This window comes from Pelmatolapia mariae, linkage group LG10_11 (assembly GCF_036321145.2).
Source record: "Pelmatolapia mariae isolate MD_Pm_ZW linkage group LG10_11, Pm_UMD_F_2, whole genome shotgun sequence".
In the NCBI taxonomy this organism is placed as follows: Eukaryota; Metazoa; Chordata; class Actinopteri; order Cichliformes; family Cichlidae; genus Pelmatolapia; species Pelmatolapia mariae.
In genome coordinates this window covers 44,558,304-44,581,903 of record NC_086236.1, presented here as the reverse complement: position 1 = coordinate 44,581,903, position 23,600 = coordinate 44,558,304, and the positions used below count along the sequence as shown (strand labels likewise).

Genomic DNA, 23,600 nt, shown 5'->3' with positions numbered 1-23,600 from the left:
CGCTCCTCAGTCAGCTGTCCAATTACCTCTAAAAATGAGGTACAGTGTATAAAAAAACATTCCAAATAATAATTCCCATCTTGGTTGTTTGGCTTAAAATCCACCACGGTGGAGCCAAAAATACAAAAATGCTGTCTTTCTCCAACAAATTATTAGCCTAACTGTAGTTTTAAGCATTCATTTGTTGTAGTCGTCTTTCCAAAATGTCCCAAACCTAAAGGTGTCTACAGACTGTAATTTAATCAGTTTCATGAGTTCATTGCACCTTCACAAGTGTTAAGTTTGAACACTATTACCAAACAAGTATGGCAAGTATGGCACAACCTCTTACTTTTGTTTGTTTGTTCGGATGAGTAGATCTTACATTTGCTGTCTCTATCAGTAGTTAAGCTTCTGAGTAATTGTCCAACACTTGCTCTTCCAACGTTGTACTTTGTGAATATTTTCATAGAAAATTTGCTAAATGAATTATGCCTCTGTGATCAGCCCAATAAAATGTATGATAAACCCAACGTCTGCTCTGCGCAGCTGTTCGAATGACCTAATGGAATATTTTTTGTACACTCTAATATTAAAGAACCACATAAAACCAATGTGCAGATTTTCTGCCGTGCTGCTTTTACGGCCGCCTTAATCAATTGCATCAATAAAAAGGAAGTAAGCACAACGAGGCTGGAAAACATTTTACATTACCTCAAATAAAAATGCGTTTTCTACTACGGTGGCTTCATTATGACTGTAACTTGATGATTGCAACTCCATTGTCTCATTGTCTGTCAATTTTACTGAAAAGTATTCTACTGTTGAGCCCGATTCTGGTAGCCCTGCGCTCACCATCTGTTCATATGAAAGCCATACATCTTAGAATGGATGCTTACTCTGGTTTCAGTTCAGTCTATAAAACAGTAAATTAGTGTGTGTGTTTGTAGTAGACCAGTGGCTACAGATCATAAATGTCATCAGGGAGACTCAAAGACCTGAACCTTGACACTTCCTGACACAAGTTCAAGTGCTCTGAGCTTTCCAAAGCCTTCTCCGTGTGAGTGTGTGGGTGTGTGTGTGTGTGTTTGTGTGTGTGTATGCGCAGGCTCATTCAGCATGTGGTTCTTCAGTGTGGGTTGCGTGTTTTCGTGATGAGGATGGAGCCTCATAAAGGCTGTTTCTCCTCTGAGAGCTCGTGGCAGGGGAATGACCTCATGGATATTAGAGTTACTGTCTTCTGGCCTGGACTAAACCTCACAGGAGCGCTGATGCTGACTGTGAGTTTGTCTGGAACCTACACAGACCACAAAATACAGCAAACAAGCAGGCGGGTTTGAGAATTTCTTGCTTTTTTCCCCTCCCCGAATCCTTTCTTTTTCTCACTGATAATTAGTGACATGGAAACTCTTTTTTTTTTTTTTTACACAATGTGTTGAGCTTTTGGGGGTTTAAAGCAACTTTTCAAAATTCAGCATTTGTAATGTATAATTCACAGAGATGACGGGTTTCTGTCTGGACACTGACAATGTATAGCTGAAATAATGAGCACAGCAGAACCAGACAGGTTTATCTGATGGTACTCATAGTCAGAAAATTGGTACTTATTTTACCCAGAGTGCAACTCACACTAGGGGCTATACTTTCTGACTCCATATATGCAGTTTTTATTTCATGTGTATCTCGCAGCTAATATTCCTATTATTTGTCTTAAAGACGTTAAATTACTCCAAAGGCTTGTGACTGTATTTTTCTTTATGTCTTGCTAAATATTACACACAAACACATGCCTAATAAATACTCAAGTTTCTGTCTTTTTGATGCTGTTAAATGTGGGATGTTGGCAAAACGGTTAGTGAAAGAGTGACAATGGACTCCTCAGTCATAGCAGTGATAAGGGAAAAAAATGACCAATGTGTGCCTGTTGACATGAGTTGTCTAATGTCAACAAACCCGGTTTTTAACCATGAGCACAGCTTTATGTCTCACCCCTCTCGCCTGGTTGCCCGTTCTGGCCGTTAGTACCGGGAAAGCCTGGCCTCCCGGGTGGACCTTGCTCTCCCTGAGGACCCGGGGGGCCTCTCCTACCCGGCTCTCCCGGTGGTCCAGGCACTGTTCGGACTGACACCGCTGGCTGCATGGGGATCTGGTTCAGGATGGAGTTGTAACGCGACAAGTGGCCTGAAATAGATGGTGGAGATTGAATGATTTGAAAATACCCAGATTTAACTTTTGACATTTATGTATGTTTTGTTATTAAAAAAAAAAACAGAAGTAATGAAGCATGCTCGTGTTAATCTGTAAAAAATCGAGATTACTTACTCTGGATGAGCTGTTCACACACTTGACGTGCAATAGCTCGCACAGCCGCCTGGGACTGCACATCACCCTGGAAGAACAAACACAGAGCTCGTAGGATCTGACTTTACACAACCACACGGACATAAACTTCCAGATCAGACGTTGATAAAGTGGTGGGCGGGTGTTTTTTCATGGGTGTTTAATGAGTGTACTCCACCTTTACTCCACACTGACACAAAACAGAAAGCCAGAACCATAGCAAGTTTGAGAAAACTGCACGATTAAATATAAATCCAGATTTAATTACACTGATTATTTGGGCTAACTTTGTTGAGTGTGCTCCTATAGTTTGTATTTTAAAAATTAATCTTTTTTTTTTTTTAACCACAGCAGTTAACTTGTCATGAGGAGTACTACACAGGAGGCGTTTCAAAGTGTGAAAAACAACCCAGACTACATCTCAAAAAAGATCAAATTACGAAGCCAATAACAAAAAGGTTGAGACGTTGTATTACATGCAAATTAAAAAAGAAAAAGAAAAAAAAAAGCAATGATTTGTGGCTCTCATAACCCATATATTATTCCCAATAAAAAATAGAAAAAATATCAAATGTTAAAAAGTATTCACTATTTTATGAAAAATATTAGCAATTTGATAGCAGCAACACCATGTTTAGCACGGTGTATCATCCCCTCTTCTTTTAACAACAGTCTAAAAACATCTGAAGACACCAGCTGTTGGTCTTTTGGGAGAGAACTGTTGTCCCATTGTTGATTGACATGGGACTTTACCTGCTCAGAAAGATTTTGGGTCTTCTTTGTCATACTTTTTTTCATATTGTCATTTTGTTTAAAAAGTGGCTGTCAGTAGTTACTTAAGAGGCACTGTGTCAGTTTTGCTGAGCAAAAATTTAGAGAGGAAAGTATTTAAAAGGTTTGTAGCTTGTAATTTACCACAAATGTCATCAAATTTCACAGAGAATAGAAGCATGTCTCATTTATATGGACAAGCAGGATTCATGTGTAATTGCCACTGGTAGATGGCTCAGGGCTATGAGCATGGTCCCATATTTCTAGTCCTCAAAAAACAAGTATTTTAATGAAACAGACCAGAACTCAGGAAGGGAAATCCCAATACAAACACACACAGAGCGTAACTTTCATGTAGTTTTTAAGCGTTCTAATATCAGAGCTTTTATGTACCAAATGCAGCATTCAACAGGACTCATAGAGATCTGAAGTGTGTAGATTAATGTCTTTATCTTAGAGTATGTAATAGTACTTTAATTAATACCTGCATCAATCGCAGTACTTGCGAATGATGGAAATCTGACACTACGATATTTCTTTGTCTTTTTTCACATATCGTGCTGGTCAACTGTTATTCTGATGCTCCACCTGTGCTGTCGGATTTACCCAGAGAACAGCTGTGCAAACATACACCGCCGATGAGCAGGTCTGTTTGTTTTTGTACTACTGAAGTGTGTGCTGCTTTCGATAAAATGCGGATCATTATTGAAGTGGACTGGCTACCTTACACTCGATTGAGTGCATCTTTGCTAATTTGTCCTGCTTATTAAATTTGCCCCCTAATGTCAGATTATCTGAACCTCTGTCTCTCTGACTATGAGCATCAGGTGTTTTTTTTTAAGTATTTGTTTATATAAGAGCAAGAATACACATTAAAAATAACATTGCATTAAAAATGTATTGTTTCAGAGTTACACAATTCACTAGACCTTTCCTACCATCACAACTGGGCCACCTCACCCAAATATACACTAAGAAAAAAAATCCTCTCGCACGTTTTTTCCGAGCCTCTCATGTCACGTTGTACTGAAATTAACTGCAGCAGGGTACAAATGTCCCCAACAGTTGCTTAAAATGAAGCAGAAACAGGAATTACAGGTTCGATTCAAGCTGGCAAGTTGCGTGTCTCTCAAGCCCTCGGCGGTGACGGCCTCTCTCCCGTGTCAGCAGAAATACAGACCCTGCACTGCTGCAAATTTGGACCATGAACACTGATTTGATTTGGTGCGCCTTAAACGAGGCTGAGGGAGAGCAAGAGGAATAGAGTGAATGTTTGTGCAAAAAGACGAACAGGAAATGGTGACTGCGTGCTGCGGAGCGCTGCGGTTTCTCCACAACAAGGGCGGGAGGTATTAGTGAGTAATTGTTAGAAGTTTTACTTCAGCAAAAATAACTGTATTTCCACAGCAAAATAAAACCAGTAAAACAGGATTTGCTCTAAAGAGCTGCAAAACAGTGGAAAGACTTACTCTTTCTCCTTTATCGCCTTTGGTACCAGCAGGACCCTGGAACATAAAAGCACAAGAGGAGAATAAACAGTCAACAGGGCTGAATGCTCACACATAGCCATCTCTTTTTCTGTCCCCATCTCATCAAGCCCCATCTCTTCATCTCTTTTCATCTCTGACATAACAGATAGTGCAACTAAATACATCTAAAATATGACAAAAGGAGCCCAGAGTCTTTGTTTTCTTTCCATAACACTCAAACAGCTCCAAAGTTAGTGTGCTCACAAACAGAGGGCATCATCTGTGTCTTGGATGGGCTTGCTTTCCTCCAATGTCAACACTGTAAAGCACAGAGATGCATATCTGAACACAGTACGCGCGTACTCTGAAATACCTGCCAAGCTTGCATATCAGAGAGTAATGTACTGTAATCGAGAGGCAAATAAAAGACAAAGATTTCCTGGCCGCGTGAACTGTGAGCTGATACAATAAATATCAGTTTGATGCTGCTACAGCTTTTGAATAAAGTTTTGTTGATCTTGGGAAAACGTGTCCTTGACCACCAACTGACAGGCTGCGTTTGTGTGTGTAAGGGAGGCTGAGCTGAGAGGGATAGAGAAAATGCGTGCATGCTGGCCTGGGATATTATATGCATATTATACCACAGATGATAAAAAGGCTTTGCCAACATTTGACACAGTGGCTGAATTGGAGTGCAGGTCTGAACAATAAAAGTCTCTTCCTGGACCTCCGCTGCGTGCCTGTTTGGAGGTTCTGAATCTTCCTGGGCACATAAATGTCGACTATCTCATCAGGTGCCAAAGAGCACAAGAAAGACAGAAGTACAGCTCTGGTATAAATCACATTTCTTTTATGACTCAATCAAAAGTGTCTTTCCATCATGTCTTGTATACAAAGAGTCCTTCCAAAGTGCAGAGTTGGTGTTTTTTCACTCAAAATGTTTCCCATTTTATCTGCAAAGGAAAGTCCACTTACGAAGACTTCAAATGTGGACTCATAAAACAGCCACTAGGTTTGTTCCTTTTTTTCCTTTTCGTAACTGGCAAACGCAGGACTCCTCGCTACCAAGTCAAGCAAGATAAATTAAAAACCCCTCAGGTGGTTGACTAGCTGGAAACCACATCCAGAAACTGTATCCGGTCCAGGTCACATGGTCTCAGTCCCACAAACTCAGGACATCGGTGAGAGCTACGACGTGTTTCAACATCTACTGACAACCAGAATGAGATTTGGCAAATATGCAAGTCAATCAAGGAGTAAAGCATATTTAGATTCTCAGTCAGTCTTCTCCCTTCCAAAGACCTCCATGCATATGTTTTGCTCTGGGTCTCTAGTATAAAGCTTCATAAATCCCTATATTTACAGATGGCACATAGTATTTCCAGATGCACCATGTCTTCCCTAACAGAACAGTTTGGGTTTCACATTAGATGCTTGAGGCAAGAATTTGTAGAAAGTGCTGAATGACCTTCTTCTCTGCATTTTTAAACTCTATGCTCACTCTGTCCCTTATCTAATTTGTCAGAGTAGTGGGATAGATGTGCCAGGTTCTACCTCAGACAAACAGGTAGAGTACTCTAAGACTCACTTCTGAAGCAAAGTGGTAAATTTCCCCCCAGAATTAACTGTCTGCTATTTTAAACAACTTGTTTAAGAAGAAAAATATTCTCCTGCAGCACTGGTGAAAGGTTGCAGGGGGCAGAACAGACACTGAATCAGTAATTTCTGGTTGAGATAAAGTTTGAAACTCAAAGTTTAATAAAACACTAAACCCCAGGAAGGGAGATGTTTTTCCATTCATTCATTTAATAGATGCATGTTTGTACATTCATAAAGTGTTTGCTCCCCCCGCCCTCCTGTATCTCGTAGAATCGCCAGATGTGATCTCTCACTGTTTTTGGGTATATGTTGAGGAGAGAGGAAGTGATTTATAGCCCTACTGTCTGAGCCAAACTTGCTGCTGGCCTGCAAAGCTGACCCAAGACTAGATTAGCTGTCACAGGAATCCACAGTATCATCTGTTCCTGTTAGCATTACACAAAGCATGGATCCCCACACCTTCTCCTCAGCATCCTCATCTAAAATTATGTTTCCTGCACAAATTCTTTTAAAGGGCTAAACAAGTCTGACTAACTGTACTTCTGATATTAAAGCTAAAATGAAAGTTTTAAGGCTTTATCTCAATTTGCGACCAGTAAATCATTAAGTTGACCTTAAGCACCTCGTAAGATGAATTTTTGTTAACATGTTAACATGACCCATATGCACACACTACCAAAAACATGACCTCCTTGGCAGAGGTTGTGATGTTAGTTTGATTACTGCTCAAAAGCTGAGGAAAAGGGAAATATAAAGTGGAAGAGAACAAGTTTCCTCAAGGACTAATTACATCTGAATATGAGGAAAAAACAAAATGTGTATTTACACTTCCTAAACTTTGTGTAGGTAGGTTTATGTGAGGGTTGGTTAATATGGTTCTGGTCAGACAATAAGGTGTTTTCTCAGCATACACAGCGCATCATGTCATAATATTTCATTGCGAAGTCCTCAGAGAAATGCAGTATCATACTAATCTTAACAACAACAAAAAAACAAAACCGAAAAACAAACAAACAAAAAAAACATTTTCACTCACAGGAACTCCTTGATCCCCTTGTGGCCCTGTTGGCCCACCTGGTCCTGGAGCTCCTGGTGCTCCTGGTGCTCCCTGAGAAAGGTGCAGATGGAGAACAAAGACGGCTGAAAGCTGAGGGATCAAGTGGATTTTTCACACAAAATCACAGTGGAACTAATAAGAAAACAGACTTACAACTGGTCCTGGGGGTCCTCGTTGTCCCTGTGGTCCAGTATTACCTGGCAGACCCTGCATGAGTGAAATACAGTACATTTATTAAAGTCAGCTGCACTCTTTTAAATCCTGTGGGCTTCTCTGGGAACCCAAACGCTGTTGCATCTGCAGCTTCTGCTGGTGGTAACTGCACACACCAAATCAAATCTACTTTAATTTTATACAAAACACAGTTTTATTATTTTTCACTCTCTTTTACTTTTACACACCGCTCTGCATTTAATCATAAGTTATTATTCATCCCTGACTCACTTCCACACTGCGTCTTTTGTCTATCCTCACCCCTCACCACCAACCGGTCCTGACAGATGGCCGCCCCTCCCTGAGCCTGGTTCTGCTGGTGCTTTCTTCCTGTGAAAAGGGATTTTTTTCTTCCCACTGTTGCCAAGTGCTCGCTTATAGCTGCAGGATCTTTACCTTACAATATAAACCTTTATGTGATTGTTATTGTGATTTTAAATGCACCTCTACCACTTCATGCATGATACATTTATGTACTATGCGGTGATTCTTTTTCAAAAGCACAGTTTTTACATCAGAAGCACACTGAAATTGTGTAGGCCAATTTTCTGAATGCTCACATATAATAACATGATTTTAAATGACATGATGGTGGATTTGTTTTATGTCAAAATATAGTTGTAATTCAAATTGAACAAATTCCCTGTTATTAATACACAGTTTGGATGCTGAACACGGCATCAGAGTGGTCTGGAGAACAGCTTAACCTGAGGTTAAGCTAATCCTTTCATTCCAGTTTGGATGTACTTTGTGGTTAAACACTGAGTCCCCTTCAGCCTTAACAGACTCAGATTAACCTTTGTGAGGGGAAGCCATCCATTAATAACAACAAAGCGACATAAACATGGAGAGTATGACACAAATGAAAACTCCCCAGTGGGGCTACATCCTACTGTCACCAAAGTTAAACTGTCATCCTTTCAAATAAATATAAGCAGTTTGTGACAGCACAACAAAATCTGCACTTATTGCACAACAAGATATGCCGGAGTTTCTCTGAAATAGCTGAGCTGGTATGAGACATCTGAAAACTCTTCAGCAAGAGTTACTCTGGTGTCACACAGTAAACACTCGTCAACCCACTAATGGGACTCTGGAGAGGGCCTCAGATCCTCCCAGTAGTCATGCCTGAAAATGTCGAATACATTTTACTTTGAAATCCTTTCAGTCTGAGCAGAAAAGCAAACGAGGAGCAACAAGAATTCAAATCTTTGTGAAGCAAATCTGCTGAGGTCCTGGGCAGAAGTCCGCCAGCAGTCGCACTAAATACTCACCATTTAATCACACAAAATGTTTCATTAATGCAAGTATAGTAAGGATGTATCCATCCAGCACTAATATAATGTCTAATGTACACACAAACATCATCAGTTACAGCTATAGTACAATCCTGATTTTTCCTTTTCTGTCTTTGAGGTTCAAATAAGAAATTCAGTCTCCGGCCTTTTCTCACAGAGGTCAGGCTCATGAAAATGTATCACTGCTGTTGCATTTCAGAATCAGAGCAGCTGCAGGTTTAAGGGCTATAGTCTGAGAAACTGTGGGGAGCCTAATCTAATTCCAGCATAATATCCATAAACAGTGCACAGGCTCTGTTTTTGTAACCTCTATTAAAAAGTCTTTGTATTAATGTTAAACTTTCTATGCAAAGTGCTGTGAGAACTGTAGCGTCGCAGTGTTGGATAATTTATAAGTCACCGGTAGATCCCAAATAATACATGTGCGAGCCAAAATGATGGCCTTGACAAGAATTTCATCAGGTTGGATCTTGGGGAAAACTTGGATCAACTTAGTTTTCTCCTGAGTTGGGAAACTTTGACAAAATAAAGATTTATAGCTTTGCTTGATCCATTTCTCTGTGATATTACGAACAAATAAAGTACCTCGGAGACAGTTGCTGTTGTTTCATCTGATCTAACTGGCAGCAGTCCACTTTTAGGCAGACTTGTGTTTGTTTTTTCTCCAAGCCAGGCTATCTTTGGCTTATATACACCTCTTAAAGACTTCTGTACTGTGTGTATGCCCATAGGAGGAGAGTGATATTGATACAGGTTTACTGTATCAGGAAAGGATCATCTGCTTTCCCTAGCTTGCATTGTACACACTGGATGATACAAGCTGGTGGCTGGTGTAAATCCCCATTTATTGCTAATCCCAAAAGTACCACACACATTGTAAATGGCTATTAAGTTTTTCTAATTACTGCTCAATTGGTAAAAGCTTCCTTTCTATATTGCAGTTAAATGACTGTTGATATCAGAAATTGCTGTTGCATCGATAACATCTGATGAACTGATATTTATCGCTATTCCCTCCTTCTTTGGATGCATTCAGCCTGAGAGCACTGCTGGATTTAATTCCACAGCAATTAAAGCACTGATTAGAGATATTTTCTCTATTTGCATGGAAACTGAATTCTCATTAACAATTTGCGAGTTTACACACCAGTGCACTGTGGGTTATTTTTAAAAACATAAAATTCACGGCAGATCTGTAGCATGTTGATGAAATATTAATGTGGGAGGTCAGTCGTGCACAGTGGCGCAGAGGGGACGCCTCTCCAATCGAGAGCAGCTAAAATTGCTTCTTGAAAAGTAATTGAACACGATTACACTCAATAATTAGGTTGGTAAACACGGTATTCCTTGAGTGTATGATACAGTCCAGGCTGGTGATTGCGATGTCCCACCAGGGCTCCAAAATTATGTTTTTAACCGTTGATTATATCTGTAATTTCCTGTTAGATTTTGTACCTCCCCGTGTCTGTTGTTTGAGATACATCCTGCTCTGGTGCATTTCCTACCTTTGTGATTGTGCGCTCCACCCTAATAAGCTGCACCTGTGTTTAATTGCCCCCCCCTCAGTGTATTCAAGCTGTTTCCATCTTCCTCTGCCAGACAGCGTTAGAGCAATGTGTCAAGCGGCCAGTAACCCCTTTATCATTTCAATCGGCCTGTGTGTGTCTGGCCTTGTTTCTGCCACTCATTCTCATTTTGTTAGCTGTGTTGGACCAGTTGCTCGCAGACTAAACCCCTCAAGTAAAAGCTGCCCTTTTAAACTTACACCTAGCATCTGTAGGTAGTTGTAGAGGAAAAAAGCTGTAGATGGAAATTATTCAATATGTTGCTTCAGCTATAATCCTGAACTGTTTCATAATCTGTTTTTAGTGCAAATACGCTTAAGAAGCTTCAGAAAACTTTATATACAGTATTATGTTATGTTATTTTAGAAACCTGTCAAAAACCTTTTAAAACAAAAAATTCCTGAATTCATGTTGTTATAGTCAAATTTGAGCCGGCATACTGGAGTTCTCTGAGAAGTCAGAAATTAATCAAGCATAATATTCAGATGCAAGTAAAGATTTTCATTTGAAATCTTAATAAAAATAATAATAATGTGCTTTATTATTTAATCTATCTGCCGTTTTGTAAAGCAGTCAATTTGAAAATTCATGGATGACAACAATAATTATATAGCATTAAAATTATTATTTTGATTAAAGAGCTTGCACATACTGATTAATCATTACAGAAACAGAAAAAAAACATTCTGGTAATTAATAATGCTGTTAATTTAGGGCAACTATGACATTAATTAGTTAAATACTGTACTTTACTAATCAGCAGGTTGAGGTGATGATGTAAGGACATTTTGAGTAAACATACGTTGAAAGCACAGCTGCTTAAGTTTCAGTGTTACTTTCTTTGCGTTGCTCCTGCTCGCTTGCTTACTCTTATGATTTATGTTAATAGCAATTCTTCAGCTTTTTCTTTTACTATGAGCCAAAATGTCAGCTGTGAAAAACCAAGCGTATTCTGACTCAGTGTTTTGGATTGTAAATCTTTCCATTACAATCAGAGTGTTGTTGGATGCAGTCTGTAGCGCAGCGTTTGAACACACAAGCCAACTCTCGATCCACATTTGTAGCAGCTCTGCAGAGCCTTTAACGTTTCAAAATATTACAATATGGTGCACACTCTAATATAAATGATGTACATTAGTCTGTCAAGTGGTATCAAACTGAGCATTAATATTTTAAAAGTATTAAAGAACTGAGTCCAAAAAAAAAGAAATAGGAAAAAAAAAAGAACAAATCCCTGTCTGCATTAAGTTCACTGGCTTAAGTGTACTAAGACAGCTGAGAAGTGCTGCTACTGATCATGCAACAGTTTCATGGACTCTTTTACTAAGTGACTGCATCATTATACTGTATTTGCTGCACAGTCTGACAGATACACTTGCTGTGTTTCTCAAATGACGTTCTTCCTTACACACAAGTTAAGTGCTTAAGAGCCTTCACACAATCCAGTACTGCTACGTGAGGTGCTCTACAAGTACCCGTATGGTGCACTCATAGTGAACAAATATCACCAGAGTGGCTACGCAGTGGAAAGAGGGAAAGAGAACGGGCACATCATCAGCTGATGATCCAGATGCTAGGTGCTTTTACACTGTTTAGGTGCTTACAGTACTGTGCATAAGTCTTGAGCTAGCCCTCTTTCTTTACAATTTTCTTCCAAAGAGCCAAACTTTCTTTTAATTTGAGCAAAAGTTCTTTAGGCTTTCTGAAAGTCTTTAACATTTTTTCTTTACACATCCTGCCATCCTGCAGCAGCCTGTGTCAAAACAGGCTTATTTTCTAATTTCTTTAGTGGAATCTACAAAAAACACAAACGAACAAGATGACACAATTCATTGACCAATTTTGCACCAAAGAGATAATTCCCATAGACCTATTACCTAAAAACTGACATATAATCAGGATGGTGTGCAGTGTGTCCTAAAAAAAATTTGAGGAAACTGGAGACGTGGTGGACAGAAGAACTGGCAAGCCTAAAAAACTATCTACAGCAGATGAACAGTATCTCAAAGTACTTAAAAAAATAAAAATAAAAATCTGAGGGCTGCATCTGGCCTTCAATTCATCCATCTACTGTTCATCAAATCCTCATCAAAATGGTCTCGATGGAAGGATGGCTGTCAAGAAGGAGAGGAAACAGGAAAAGGCTAAAGTGTGCCAAATTACACAAGTATTGGACTGAAAATCAGTGGAAACAGGTTTTATGGACTGATGAATCTAAATTTACAATTTTTGTCTCAAGTAGTCATCATTACAGTGGGGGAAAATGAACAGGCTTTATGGCTTTATGGTAGTTTCATTGTTTAATGGACAGAATATCAAACAAAAATCCAGAAAAAGCACAATAAAATTATAAACTGATTTGCATATCAGGTAATAAAATAAGTATTTGATACCAAAGTAGAAACCTTTGTTGGCAAACACAGCAGTAAGAGATTTCTTTTAGTTGGTTACCAGGTTTACACAGATCTCAGGAAGGATTTTGACCTACTACTCCTCACAGAAACCCTCAAAGTCCTTTAGGTTTCTTGGCTGCTGCTTGGCAACTCAAAGCTTCAGCTCCCTCCACAGATTTTGTTTAATAGGATGGAGGTCTGGGGACTGGCTAGGCCAGTTGTTGCATTGGTGGTATGTTTTGAGTTACTGTCATGTTGTAGGACCAATACATGACTCATCTTCACTGTTCTAGCAAACAGAAAGAGGTTCCCATCTAAGTTTTTTACAGTACATGCCCCCGTCCTTTGGCCCTTCAGTGCTGTGAGGTTGTCCTGTTCCCTTAACAGAAAAACAGCTCCAAAGCATAATGTTTCCACAATCGTTTCTACAATTGTTTCCATGACAGCTCTTTGGTCTTGTCCATTCTTGTGATGGAAAAGTTGGAGTGGAAGAAAGTGAATGTGTGGACACGTGTGCTTTATATACAAGGAGTTGAGATCAGAAGTGTCTGTAATTGGCTGTGGCCACATTACAATCAATCTTTGAGAGCCATAATTAGGGCTGGATTGTAGGGCATCAAATACGTATTTCACTAAATGACATGTAGAAAGATAGCTTGCCGAAGAAAGTTCAGGCTTTGTTGAAGAATAATAGTGGTCATGCCAAATACTGACTATCAAGCTTGTTAGACTTATACAAACTCTTTTTTTTGCCTTATATACTGTATATCCATGTACATTTGCACATTTCAATACATTTCTCATTTTCCTAGCAAAAAATAAAGAATGAGGGATGGCTTGAGATTTTTTCCACAGTATTTATTGTATTCATGCGAAAGTGTAGCAAAAACACAAGGCCAAAGGCACAAATGCTTGCAGATCTTAATAAAAATGTTTTTGGTGAAAGTGGCATTTCTGGTAAGTACACAGTGTGATGTTGCTTTGAGACAACATTACAAATTTTAAAAGTCATGTGCTACATAAGTAAGTACTTTGTGTAACACAACTTTAAGTTAGCATGAGCTGTACAATTTGTGGAAACTTCACTCTGAATTCAGTTTGACTCTGTAGAAAATTTCTGATAATCAAATTTGAACTTTCTCAATACTGTATTTAAATTCAGGTGGCAAAAAGATCAAGTAAAAAAAGTTTAAGTTCACAAAGATGTCACTGACTGATTTAATTAAACCAAATTAAAATGTAAGTTGTTGTTTTCCTTCTAAAAGTTCATGAACTCCAAACCTCTCTGGCACTGTGAGAAGAAACTCCGGCCAACATGCAAGCATCCTCAAGAAAACCACATGACAAGCTTGAAAACTATGCAAGACGTCTTCTGACAACTACCACTGAGGGGATGAGTGCTTGGACATGTGTCGGCCAAAAAAGAGACAGCAGATGGATGAAGTGCAAGACTTTCACCTCTCCAGGAGCCAGACCAGGACAACATGCTTCTATGACTCTGTTACATATTTGGAATAAACCTCCTTTTTTCTGCTTGCTGATACATTACCCTCTGGCTACGTTTCTGTTTTGGTATTTACAGTCCAGTTGAGCATTGTAAGGTCTGATCCCGCTGTTAGCATCAACTACAGACCAGCTGGTATCACAGAGCCCTAAAAGTACTGGATCTCATATACTGTGAATGCTGTACATGAAACCAGGGTGATGTAGCTCTGAACAACTGGGGGAAGACATGCATGGTTTTATGAAGACACATAAAACTAAACAGAGAAATGCAGCTGGACATTAAGCTGCTGTGCAAAGCTGGAAATGGACCACAAAAAACTTTCTCAATAAACACACCTCTGTTTTCACTTTCTTTTGTATGGTATTATTTATCTAACTCATTTAACTGAATGCAAACTTTGATTTTCATATTAAAGAACAAAGAAATGCCATGAATATTAATGAATAGTACTATATACTATATTAACATCTTCCTTACTTACTGCAGTTTATCTATGTATATTTCCTCAAAACTTATTTAGTGCATGTATTAGAGCATTTTCTCGTGATGACAGCGGAGTGATTATGCAGCTGTTTTACTGTTTTATCTTTGCAGATCTTATCCATAGTGCCTTTTTTATTTAGATGATCACTTTCAGAATTGTATTTTACACCCCATTAAATTAAAACTTCCACCCCTATGTACTGTATTTCAGACTGTAGTTAACTAAATGCATGCATTAGACAGTACACTACACTCTACATTTCCAACAACCAACAAATCAGGCAGCGTAACACGAACCAGCAAAGCTGAACATCAGGTCAGTATCTTACCCTTGATCCTGGGGGACCGTCTCTACCAGGTGAGCCAGGACTTCCGGGAACTCCCTGAGAAAAACACAAACACAGGGGTTTGAATTACTGTGACAATACAGACTGACTGAGGATTTATGCTTCAGTGGGAAATCTACGCCATAGCTACGTAGTAACCACTAACAAATCTGAAACCCCACGGTCCAAACTGATGCTAACCTGCCTAAAACTGTAACCACACGGCATGTCGTGCAGCTATTGTGAAAGGCCTTTTCAGCACTGTCAATGTTCAGCTACTTTTTTACACCAGGTTTTGAATTTACCAGTGACAACTTATTTCAATATAAGAAATAATAACAGCATTAATGTAAGGACTTATGAATGTTGGCATAATCATGGAGTGATTTTGTTAAAACTGTGGGAATGGATGTGAATGGACAAATAAATGGAAGAACTTGAGGAACACAGATGTCTGTCGCTGAAAAAAACTAATCACAACAAAGAGCAAGGGCCGAGGAGGGAAAGATGCCCCAGCTTTTTATTTGTTTCTATCGGCTGGTGTTAGGATTAAAATTATTTAAGTGATGGGCTCATTAAAGAGTTGGAGCTCCATGTTTTGAAGGTCGGAAGCTTCATTCAGTGCTATGACTGAATTGAAATATTGTGATTGACGTAGAGTGCAGAGGTTTTTTTTGCAGCATTCTTACATATCATAACTAGCTAACACTCAGGATGATATTTACTGGGCCAAGGGAGTCCGAACAGAATGTCTCGAACTTAGATAATAAATAGAATCAGTAGGATATTTATAATCAAGGCTACGCAGGGAGGTGTTTTCTTTTTCTGTCTCTGTTATTCCAGGAAGGAGCAGATACGAGGTCGGAGAGAAGACTCATAGGGAAACAGCAAGACCACCACGTCGCTTCCGGAAGAATACTTGTTTTTGTTGGGGTATAAAACTGTACGGCTCCATCCAGGGTCATCCTTTCTGTGAAGACAGATGGCTGATTTCACAGAGAGGTCCAGTGCTGTAACTTGTAATTTTAACTGCCGAAGCAAATTAAATCTTTTTAAACAATAGACATTCTCCAGTTCTTCCTGGAGACTGAACACAACACTTGCTCCATGCATAAATCAGCGGGACATGACTGAACGGTAATTAACACATAATGCACAACGCAGATTTATAAATGCCGGTGACATCATCGGCCGCTTGTGTAGGTTGCATCGTTGTCCATCAGCAGGAATCTCATCATAATTAGGAAAATGTATTTTTAGTATTTCCATGCAGTCATGTTGGTTGTTGCTGACCTGATATGAGCAGGAAACCAAAGGACTTAAATCAGCCCTCAAAATCAGATTTTCTTTAAATTGTGAATTCATTTGATTTCTTTCTTCTTCTTCTTTTTGCACTATAATCCATTACAGCCCAGTGAATTTTTAAAAAGTGTTTTAGCTGCCGAATCACGTACAGTATAACAAGGAAAGTCTTTATCCATAAATGTCTCATAATAATTAAAATACGTACAGACGTGTTACTAAAGGTCAGAACAGCTGAGGATTTGCTATCTTGCTCAACAATGCTTTGACGGCAGTGGACATAAATCTGATTTATAAAAAGGACCAGCTTTTAACCCTCTGGACACAGACAGTCTTCATATCAGCAGTCGACCCCGCCGCTCCATCTCCTGCCCCATTTCCCCTTCATCCGCCTCTCCGCAGGTCAATGCACACACAGCCAATTCCAAAATGCAGCCACGGACTGCGTGCTGAGGTGATTTATCTCTGCACTTCAGTATTAGTGGAGGGCTCATAAAACAGGACAGTTAACACTGTTAAAGGTTCTACAAATTACAGGACGGGGTCGCGGAGGACAGGCCTCATATGATTAACGATGTGCCGCCGTTCAGATGTTGGCTGATGTGCACTCTCCCATGACATCTGCAATAATACCTCCCCTGCAACTTTCACTCAGATATCGACAAACTTCAAGAAACACGTGGAGCGGGGAGGCAAAACTCCACGTCTGCACAAAACACAAAGACTGATGAAATCATTGTTGACAACTGAGACCTAAAGACAAAGTTATTAAAGCAAACTGCAAAAGAAAAAATAATTATAGCAAAAAAATGTTATGAAAGTATTGCGACTCTAAGTAAATGTAAATGTAAATAAAAAGAATTATTCAATCATCAATCAACTACATCCACAAACACTACATATTAAATGTTAAATAAAAAGTGTGCTGCATCACCTTTTCTTTCAAAAAAGACTTATTTTACATAGTTTTTATAGTAAAATGATTTCAGCTGCTCGACACTTCTGGGTTTCTTTTATGGTAAATACGCCAAAATATGTGCGTGACACATCCAGTTTAGCAGCTGTACTGTTTTACTATCAAGCCCTGCTGTCATAAGCTGTACATGTGTTCTGGGATCTCCTGCTTTCATAAGCCAAACCTTTCCTCAAGACAATATTATCTGGGTGGCAGCACAAGTTTAGCCTTTACAAAAGATAACTCTACACATGTCACATGCATTAATGTAACCCACCACACACCATCAGAGAAATTTGCAGCCTAGATGGTCGACATCTTCTTTAGCCCGGAGGATGAGACATTCCTTACTCAAAGGAAGAATTTAACATTTTTAAACTTGAAACCACAGGACAGTTTTCCACTTTACCTCAGTCTCTGAAATTAGCTCAGGCACAGTAACATTTCTAAATGTTATTTCAATACATTTTTTGCTCTGCATGATAGAGTTTCAGCTTGCGTTTGTGGATAGTGATTAACTCTGTTCTCAGACAGGCTTTAGGATATCCCCCTATTTCCAGTACAGAACTGTGTTGTGTTTATAATACAACACTGTCTGAGGCCCCGTGATCTCAATCATAGCCGTTTATCACTGGCTTTAATTTAATCTTTTAAAGATATCATATACTGTGCAAGATAAAATACTCGAACTGCAAATTTAGATTGCTCTGTTTTACTGATGGGTCACCGCCCTCCGCCACTATTTAACCCAATTACCTCTGAAATAATACACCATGGGTTTTCTTTTTTTTTGTAGAGAGCTCCAAAAAAGAGTGCACAAGTCTTTATTTTTATTATTATTATTATTATTATTTTGCTTTTGTCTTGACTTTCCTTTGAATAAGTTCCCTGTATAACATTTAAGTTGCGCATACATGTTGAAAACACATAAAATGTCAGTTTCAACACTAAATGGGCTGTTTTTGTATTATTACATTTAATACAGAGTTTAATTAATTTGGATATAATGGTATTGCATACTTATTCATATTTTACACTGTCCCATTTAGTTTTTTGGAGAAGGGTTGAAGAAACTTTACAGTCAAGTCAAACTTGGAACAGTTTTCTGAACTTCTCTACCTGTACCGATTTTTTTTAACCACTTTTAAGAAAAAAACTTTAAGTTTCAGTTATAGTTTAACTATGAAATATTCAGTGTTTGATCATAAAATATTAAAATATTCTTTTGTTTCTTGATAAATGCTGCATAATTCACAATACCCTGAGAATAAAATGAACAGGCAGGCCAAAGAAATTAATAATGGGAGTGTGCGAGTGATTCTGATTCAGTACATTAGCCTCGGGATTTGCACACACACGGAAATGCACAGCTGTAAATTTCCTTGGTGTCCGGCAGATAAAGGACTGACTGAGATGAGGGGGTCATGTGGGGCAATCGTATATATCCGCAGAAGATCAAGAATGAGACCAATTTGAAATTATTGCCTATACCAAAACAACCCGCATCCCTCTCTCAGACAAAACCAAAATTATTAGTCGATAACAAACCCACACATGCACGCCGATAAACAAAATGAAAGCGAGAGATGAGAGAGACGGCTACGCACACAAACACACAGTCGCCGCTCTTCAATGCAGCTGCATTTTTCATTGTCAAATTGAAACAGAGGTGGAGGGGACGCTGACGACAAGGTTACATTGTATTTACTGCAGGAAGAAACAGAGCGAGGGCGAGAGAGAGACTGAGGTAATTGATGCTTTAGAGTTGTGATACTCTCTGTGGTCCCTCGTATATTACAACAGGGCCCTGGAAGCTACATTATTCCCCCACTGAGCCACACACACACCCATTCATATTCCTCCCTGTGACAAAACACATTATTACTCAGTAACATAGTGCAGCACAGGGCAGCACTGCCAGCTTTTATTAATAGGGCTATGCAGGCACAGAGAGCGCTAGATAGTGCCGCATCGAGGAGTGCTGAAGCTCTCTGTGAGCTCGTTGGGAGACTAGTTGTTCTCGCCTCCTGAGAGTGGCTAACGTTTCCCTTCTGAAAATTCAACTAATAGAAACAAACATTTTTTGGGGGAGGCAAATAGAAAAAAAGTTTCAAATTCTTCCAGAAAATGAAAATTTGCAATTTGTTGGGCATTGAAATGCAGGTGAATTAAAATAGTCACAATCAGCAGGGCTGTGTGTAGAGTGAAAGGTGGACCCAAATGCAGACGAAACAAAACGTGAAACGTGACTTGAATAACCAAAAATGAGCCGTTTATTGAGGCTGGCAAAATAACTGCAAACAAAAGGCAAAAGGCAAGACTAACAATAAACTAAACTGGGGGAACTAAATTAAATAAAAACCTACAACAGGAACATGGACCTGGCATGAGAAAACTTGACATGAACTCTTGGCCTGGAAACAACACAGACGATCTGACAATGACACACTGAAAACAGAGGACTTAAATACACAGGAGGTGATACGGGGAAGTGGGAACACATGGGGGAACAGCTGACTGACATGAGCCTAATGACAGGACAGGGGAAGTGAAACTAAATACAATGAACCAAGAACACACGACTCCTTCAAAATAAAACAGGAAACACTGAAACTAGACATGACAACACAAGCTTAACAGGCCTAACACGTGATGAACGATACAAGAACCCAAACACAGAAACCAAGGAAACAATAAATAATGACTGCCTTTAACCTCAACTAAAAGCTAAATAGGAATGGCACATGAACTAATCACAAATCTAAAATGAGACAAATACAAAATGTACTCAGAGTCAGAGACCCAGCCTGTGACAAAAATCCTGAAGGATAAGATAACAAACAGCTTTCCAGCTGCACACTTTATCTCCACCATGCTGTTACACTACCGAACGATCCAGCACCCCCATCCAATCAAGCTTTATTATAAGTGCAAAATTAAAAAGAGTTCTTATGTTAAATATCCTGTTGTGTGCAAAGATGTCGAGTGCCATTAGCTTGACTACCCAGGCTTTACTTGACCACTGAGAATTATTAATTATTTAATCATTCTTACAGTACCGAACAAAATTGGCTGATTCAACTGTTGAAGGAAACCATCAGAAAACGACCGTCCAAACATGGAGCCTGTGTGCTCTGCAGATCGATGTACGAGTGTGACACGATCAGGGGGAAGATGGAAACAGTGACTGTAACAAATTGTGCTCAGCGATGTAAAAAAAATAATAAAATAAAAATAAATAAAATATAAGACTGCTCCTTTTTTTGCTCTGTGCTGAAGCCATCTCTCAAAATCAAAACCTTGGCACTGTCAGCTCTGCATGTACAACTCGAGTGTAGCTGTTGTAATTAATTTAAGATAAGTTTTATCAAATTATTCTCTGAAATGTTCTTATCCCCGTAAACGTCTGGAGATATGGTTTGCAAAGACACAAGGCAGAAGGCCTCTAGATGTTAGTTCATGTGCTAATAAATGACGCTCATAAATTATATCAATACTCCATCTCAAATGCGTTGAAGCGCATTTTCTTTTCTTCAACCAAAGCTGATGTATCCAGATAAATACTACACGCCTGAAAGAGTTCTTGGCCACTTCAAATGTCAATGGATTTTCTCAGTCTCCCAGTCAGAAGCCTAAAAGCATTATCTGTGTTCTTTTTCCAGTTCATAAGTTTGATAAAAGCCACCATTTCTACAACAGGCGGGCCTGCACAGAATGGAGCGGATAGTGCTGCGTCAGGAGCTGCTTTAGCTCAGTGCGAACAAGTGTGAGGAAGTGAGAAAGAACTTTTACGCCTTCCGTTTTCTTCGCTTTCAAACAAAATAAATTCAGCAAACCTCCGAGGTTCACTCAAATGCATGCACATCACCAGGTTTTTTTTAAATTTATCAGCTAAAAACAGAAAAACTAACTTGAAAAAAGTAGAAAAATGGTCTGTCAAGAAGCACTTCTACAATAATGAAACTCTCTGCTCTCTGTAGACTCCTACAGGTAAGTGATTCATTTAATATTTAACCAGTCTAGCTGCAAAACAGCAGAGAGTCAGACTCCAGCTCAGCTTACACACCCATTATTCACCCTCACAGTTGTTTTCACTTAATTAGACTGATTAGCTCTGTTTTCAAGAGTCGTGCGTGTATATTACCTTTGCTGGGGACATAAATCTGTTTACATAGTCACATTCTTAAGACTTATTTCCCTTTAGAGGCTAAATACCAAGTCTTTATACCATAGCATTAAATTTTATGGTGAAAACTTGATCCAAGGTTGTAGTAGGGTGAGGTTTTTGGGGTGGGGGGTGGGGGGAGAGTAAAGGTAATGTCCTCTGAAGTGATGGAGACATTGTATAGTAGTGGTTTGGGCCTATGACCTTCCACAATGACCTAACCTGAATTTGATTAAATACAGATGTATTATAATACAGATACATTAAAAGAAGCACAAAAGTGACATATTCTTCCTTGAAAAATAAGCGTCTCCTGGTACACAGCTACTGAAACAATGACTGTGTCTTTGCTGATGTCCAGGGCTCCCAGTAGAACACCATTAAATTAATTCAGTATTACTTTGGATTGGTTCAGTGCAGAATAATGAAGACGCCTGTGATGATTATTCACATCTCACTGATTCCATTAGACTGCTCCATGACCATGTGCATGTGTAGACTGCTAAAACACACCCACAGACACACTAAAACCCACCAACCACTAGCATTAAGACCAGATCCTTCCAGTCCTGTAATTTGGATCTGACATGTTATTTCAGCCCATCCCACAGATGCTCAGCCTGACTGAGATCAGGGAAATAAGGTGGCCAAGTCGACACCCTACAGCTGTCAGGGTGTACCTCTGTCATGAAACTGGGGGTTATGTGTTTAGGTAAAAGCAAAAGTAACATCCAGATAAAGTTTCCCAGCAGAATATTGCCCAGAGCCTCACATTGCAAAGCCATGCGGCCGTCTACATGATGTCATCAGGCCGGGCTAACCTCTTCCACTGTAGACTTCTGTTCCTCAAGTTGTAAGGTGGACTGTAGTGGACAGAAGTCACCGGTTATCTCGAATGCACTCTATGTTCTGACATAATCTGCAGATGAATTTTGGTTTATTTAACAATTCGTGCAACACTAGGTTCAACATGACTGCACCCCATACAGTGCCAGTCCTGGGCGCCCATGACCCTGTCGATTCTCTGGATGTTTTTCCTTTGGACCACATTTGGCAGGTATTAAACCGGAAACACCCACAAGAGCAGCAAGTTCAGCCCTTGCTGTTACCCTGGACCGTGCACTGACCTCCTTGAGTTGCTGCTGTTCCCTGCCACACACTATCCCATATAGTATATTTAATAAGATATGTTATTTATATTTTAGCTATTTGAGTATTTAGGTTTACATTTATTTTAGTATTTATTCTATTTATTTCAGCTGTTTTACCTATTGTTCAGTAGAATGCTGCATATACTGAGGCTTACTGTAAAGCACTGTTTCATTTGTATCATGTCAAATAGTTCAATGACAATTAGAGCTGAGTCTGAGTAAACGTTGCTGAGATCTTCACACTTGGACATTTATCTTGGTTTCAAAACATCACCTTCAAGAGCTGCTATAATGTGTCCACCTCCCTGAAGAGGGCCACTGTAACAAGTTAATCAGAGTTAATCACACTTCTCTCCACCTCCCTTCTCTCCCACTCATTTACATAGTGTAATTATGAAATGATCAGGAGCAACACAACAACTGTGTCTACAACTGATCAAATGAAGCCACAGTAGTTCTAAACAAACCAATAATTTGCCCTGTCAGCACTGGCCTGGCAAACATGTCACCAATATTGGCTACACAGGCAAGTCATTTTTGATTTTTTTCAGTCCAGTGCATTTTATCTATCACATTAGATATTTACTGGTGATTTAATAATTTTTGTAAAACATTTTATTTATCCCTAACTAAGTTATCTGCTAAAGTTCATCAGAAATAACACACTGACTCAGAACTAAAGAATTTAGACAGAAAGTCCATGTCAGCCTTAGTAAGATTGGCCGAAAGTATCAAGGAAACAAGAAAAATAATTTTAAAAAAATCAAATGAAAACACAGAAATATGCTTTTATAGAGTAACACGTCTCATTTCTGTGAGCGTACAGGTCCAGGGCACCTTTTATTGGATGTAGGATTCATTTCAATTCTGCACGCACACGCACACACACACACACACACACACACACACACACACACACACACACACACACAGCTGGGTATACTTAATAGTACTTAGCTCCTATAAGTAAGACAGAAACACAGGAGGAAAACATTGTGTTTCAGGCAGGGTGGACAGTAATTCCCTC

At 39.3% G+C, this 23,600-nt stretch overlaps 1 protein-coding gene across 2 annotated transcripts in view; it reads right to left on the bottom strand.

Annotated features, from left to right (window-relative positions):
• Positions 1 to 23,600, bottom strand: part of col14a1a (collagen, type XIV, alpha 1a) — a 161,518-nt gene that overhangs the window by 8,332 nt on the left and 129,586 nt on the right. For both annotated transcript variants that reach the window (XR_010095193.2, XM_063488414.2), the window contains exons 40-45: positions 15,004 to 15,057; positions 7,369 to 7,422; positions 7,195 to 7,266; positions 4,560 to 4,595; positions 2,302 to 2,368; positions 1,969 to 2,160 (exon numbers count right to left, since the gene is read on the bottom strand). Coding sequence is in view for 1 of the 2 variants with exons in the window: in XM_063488414.2 (XP_063344484.1) it covers positions 1,969 to 2,160; positions 2,302 to 2,368; positions 4,560 to 4,595; positions 7,195 to 7,266; positions 7,369 to 7,422; positions 15,004 to 15,057 (475 nt within the window). In the remaining variant the exon portion in view is untranslated. The remainder of the gene's footprint in view (positions 1 to 1,968; positions 2,161 to 2,301; positions 2,369 to 4,559; positions 4,596 to 7,194; positions 7,267 to 7,368; positions 7,423 to 15,003; positions 15,058 to 23,600) is intronic.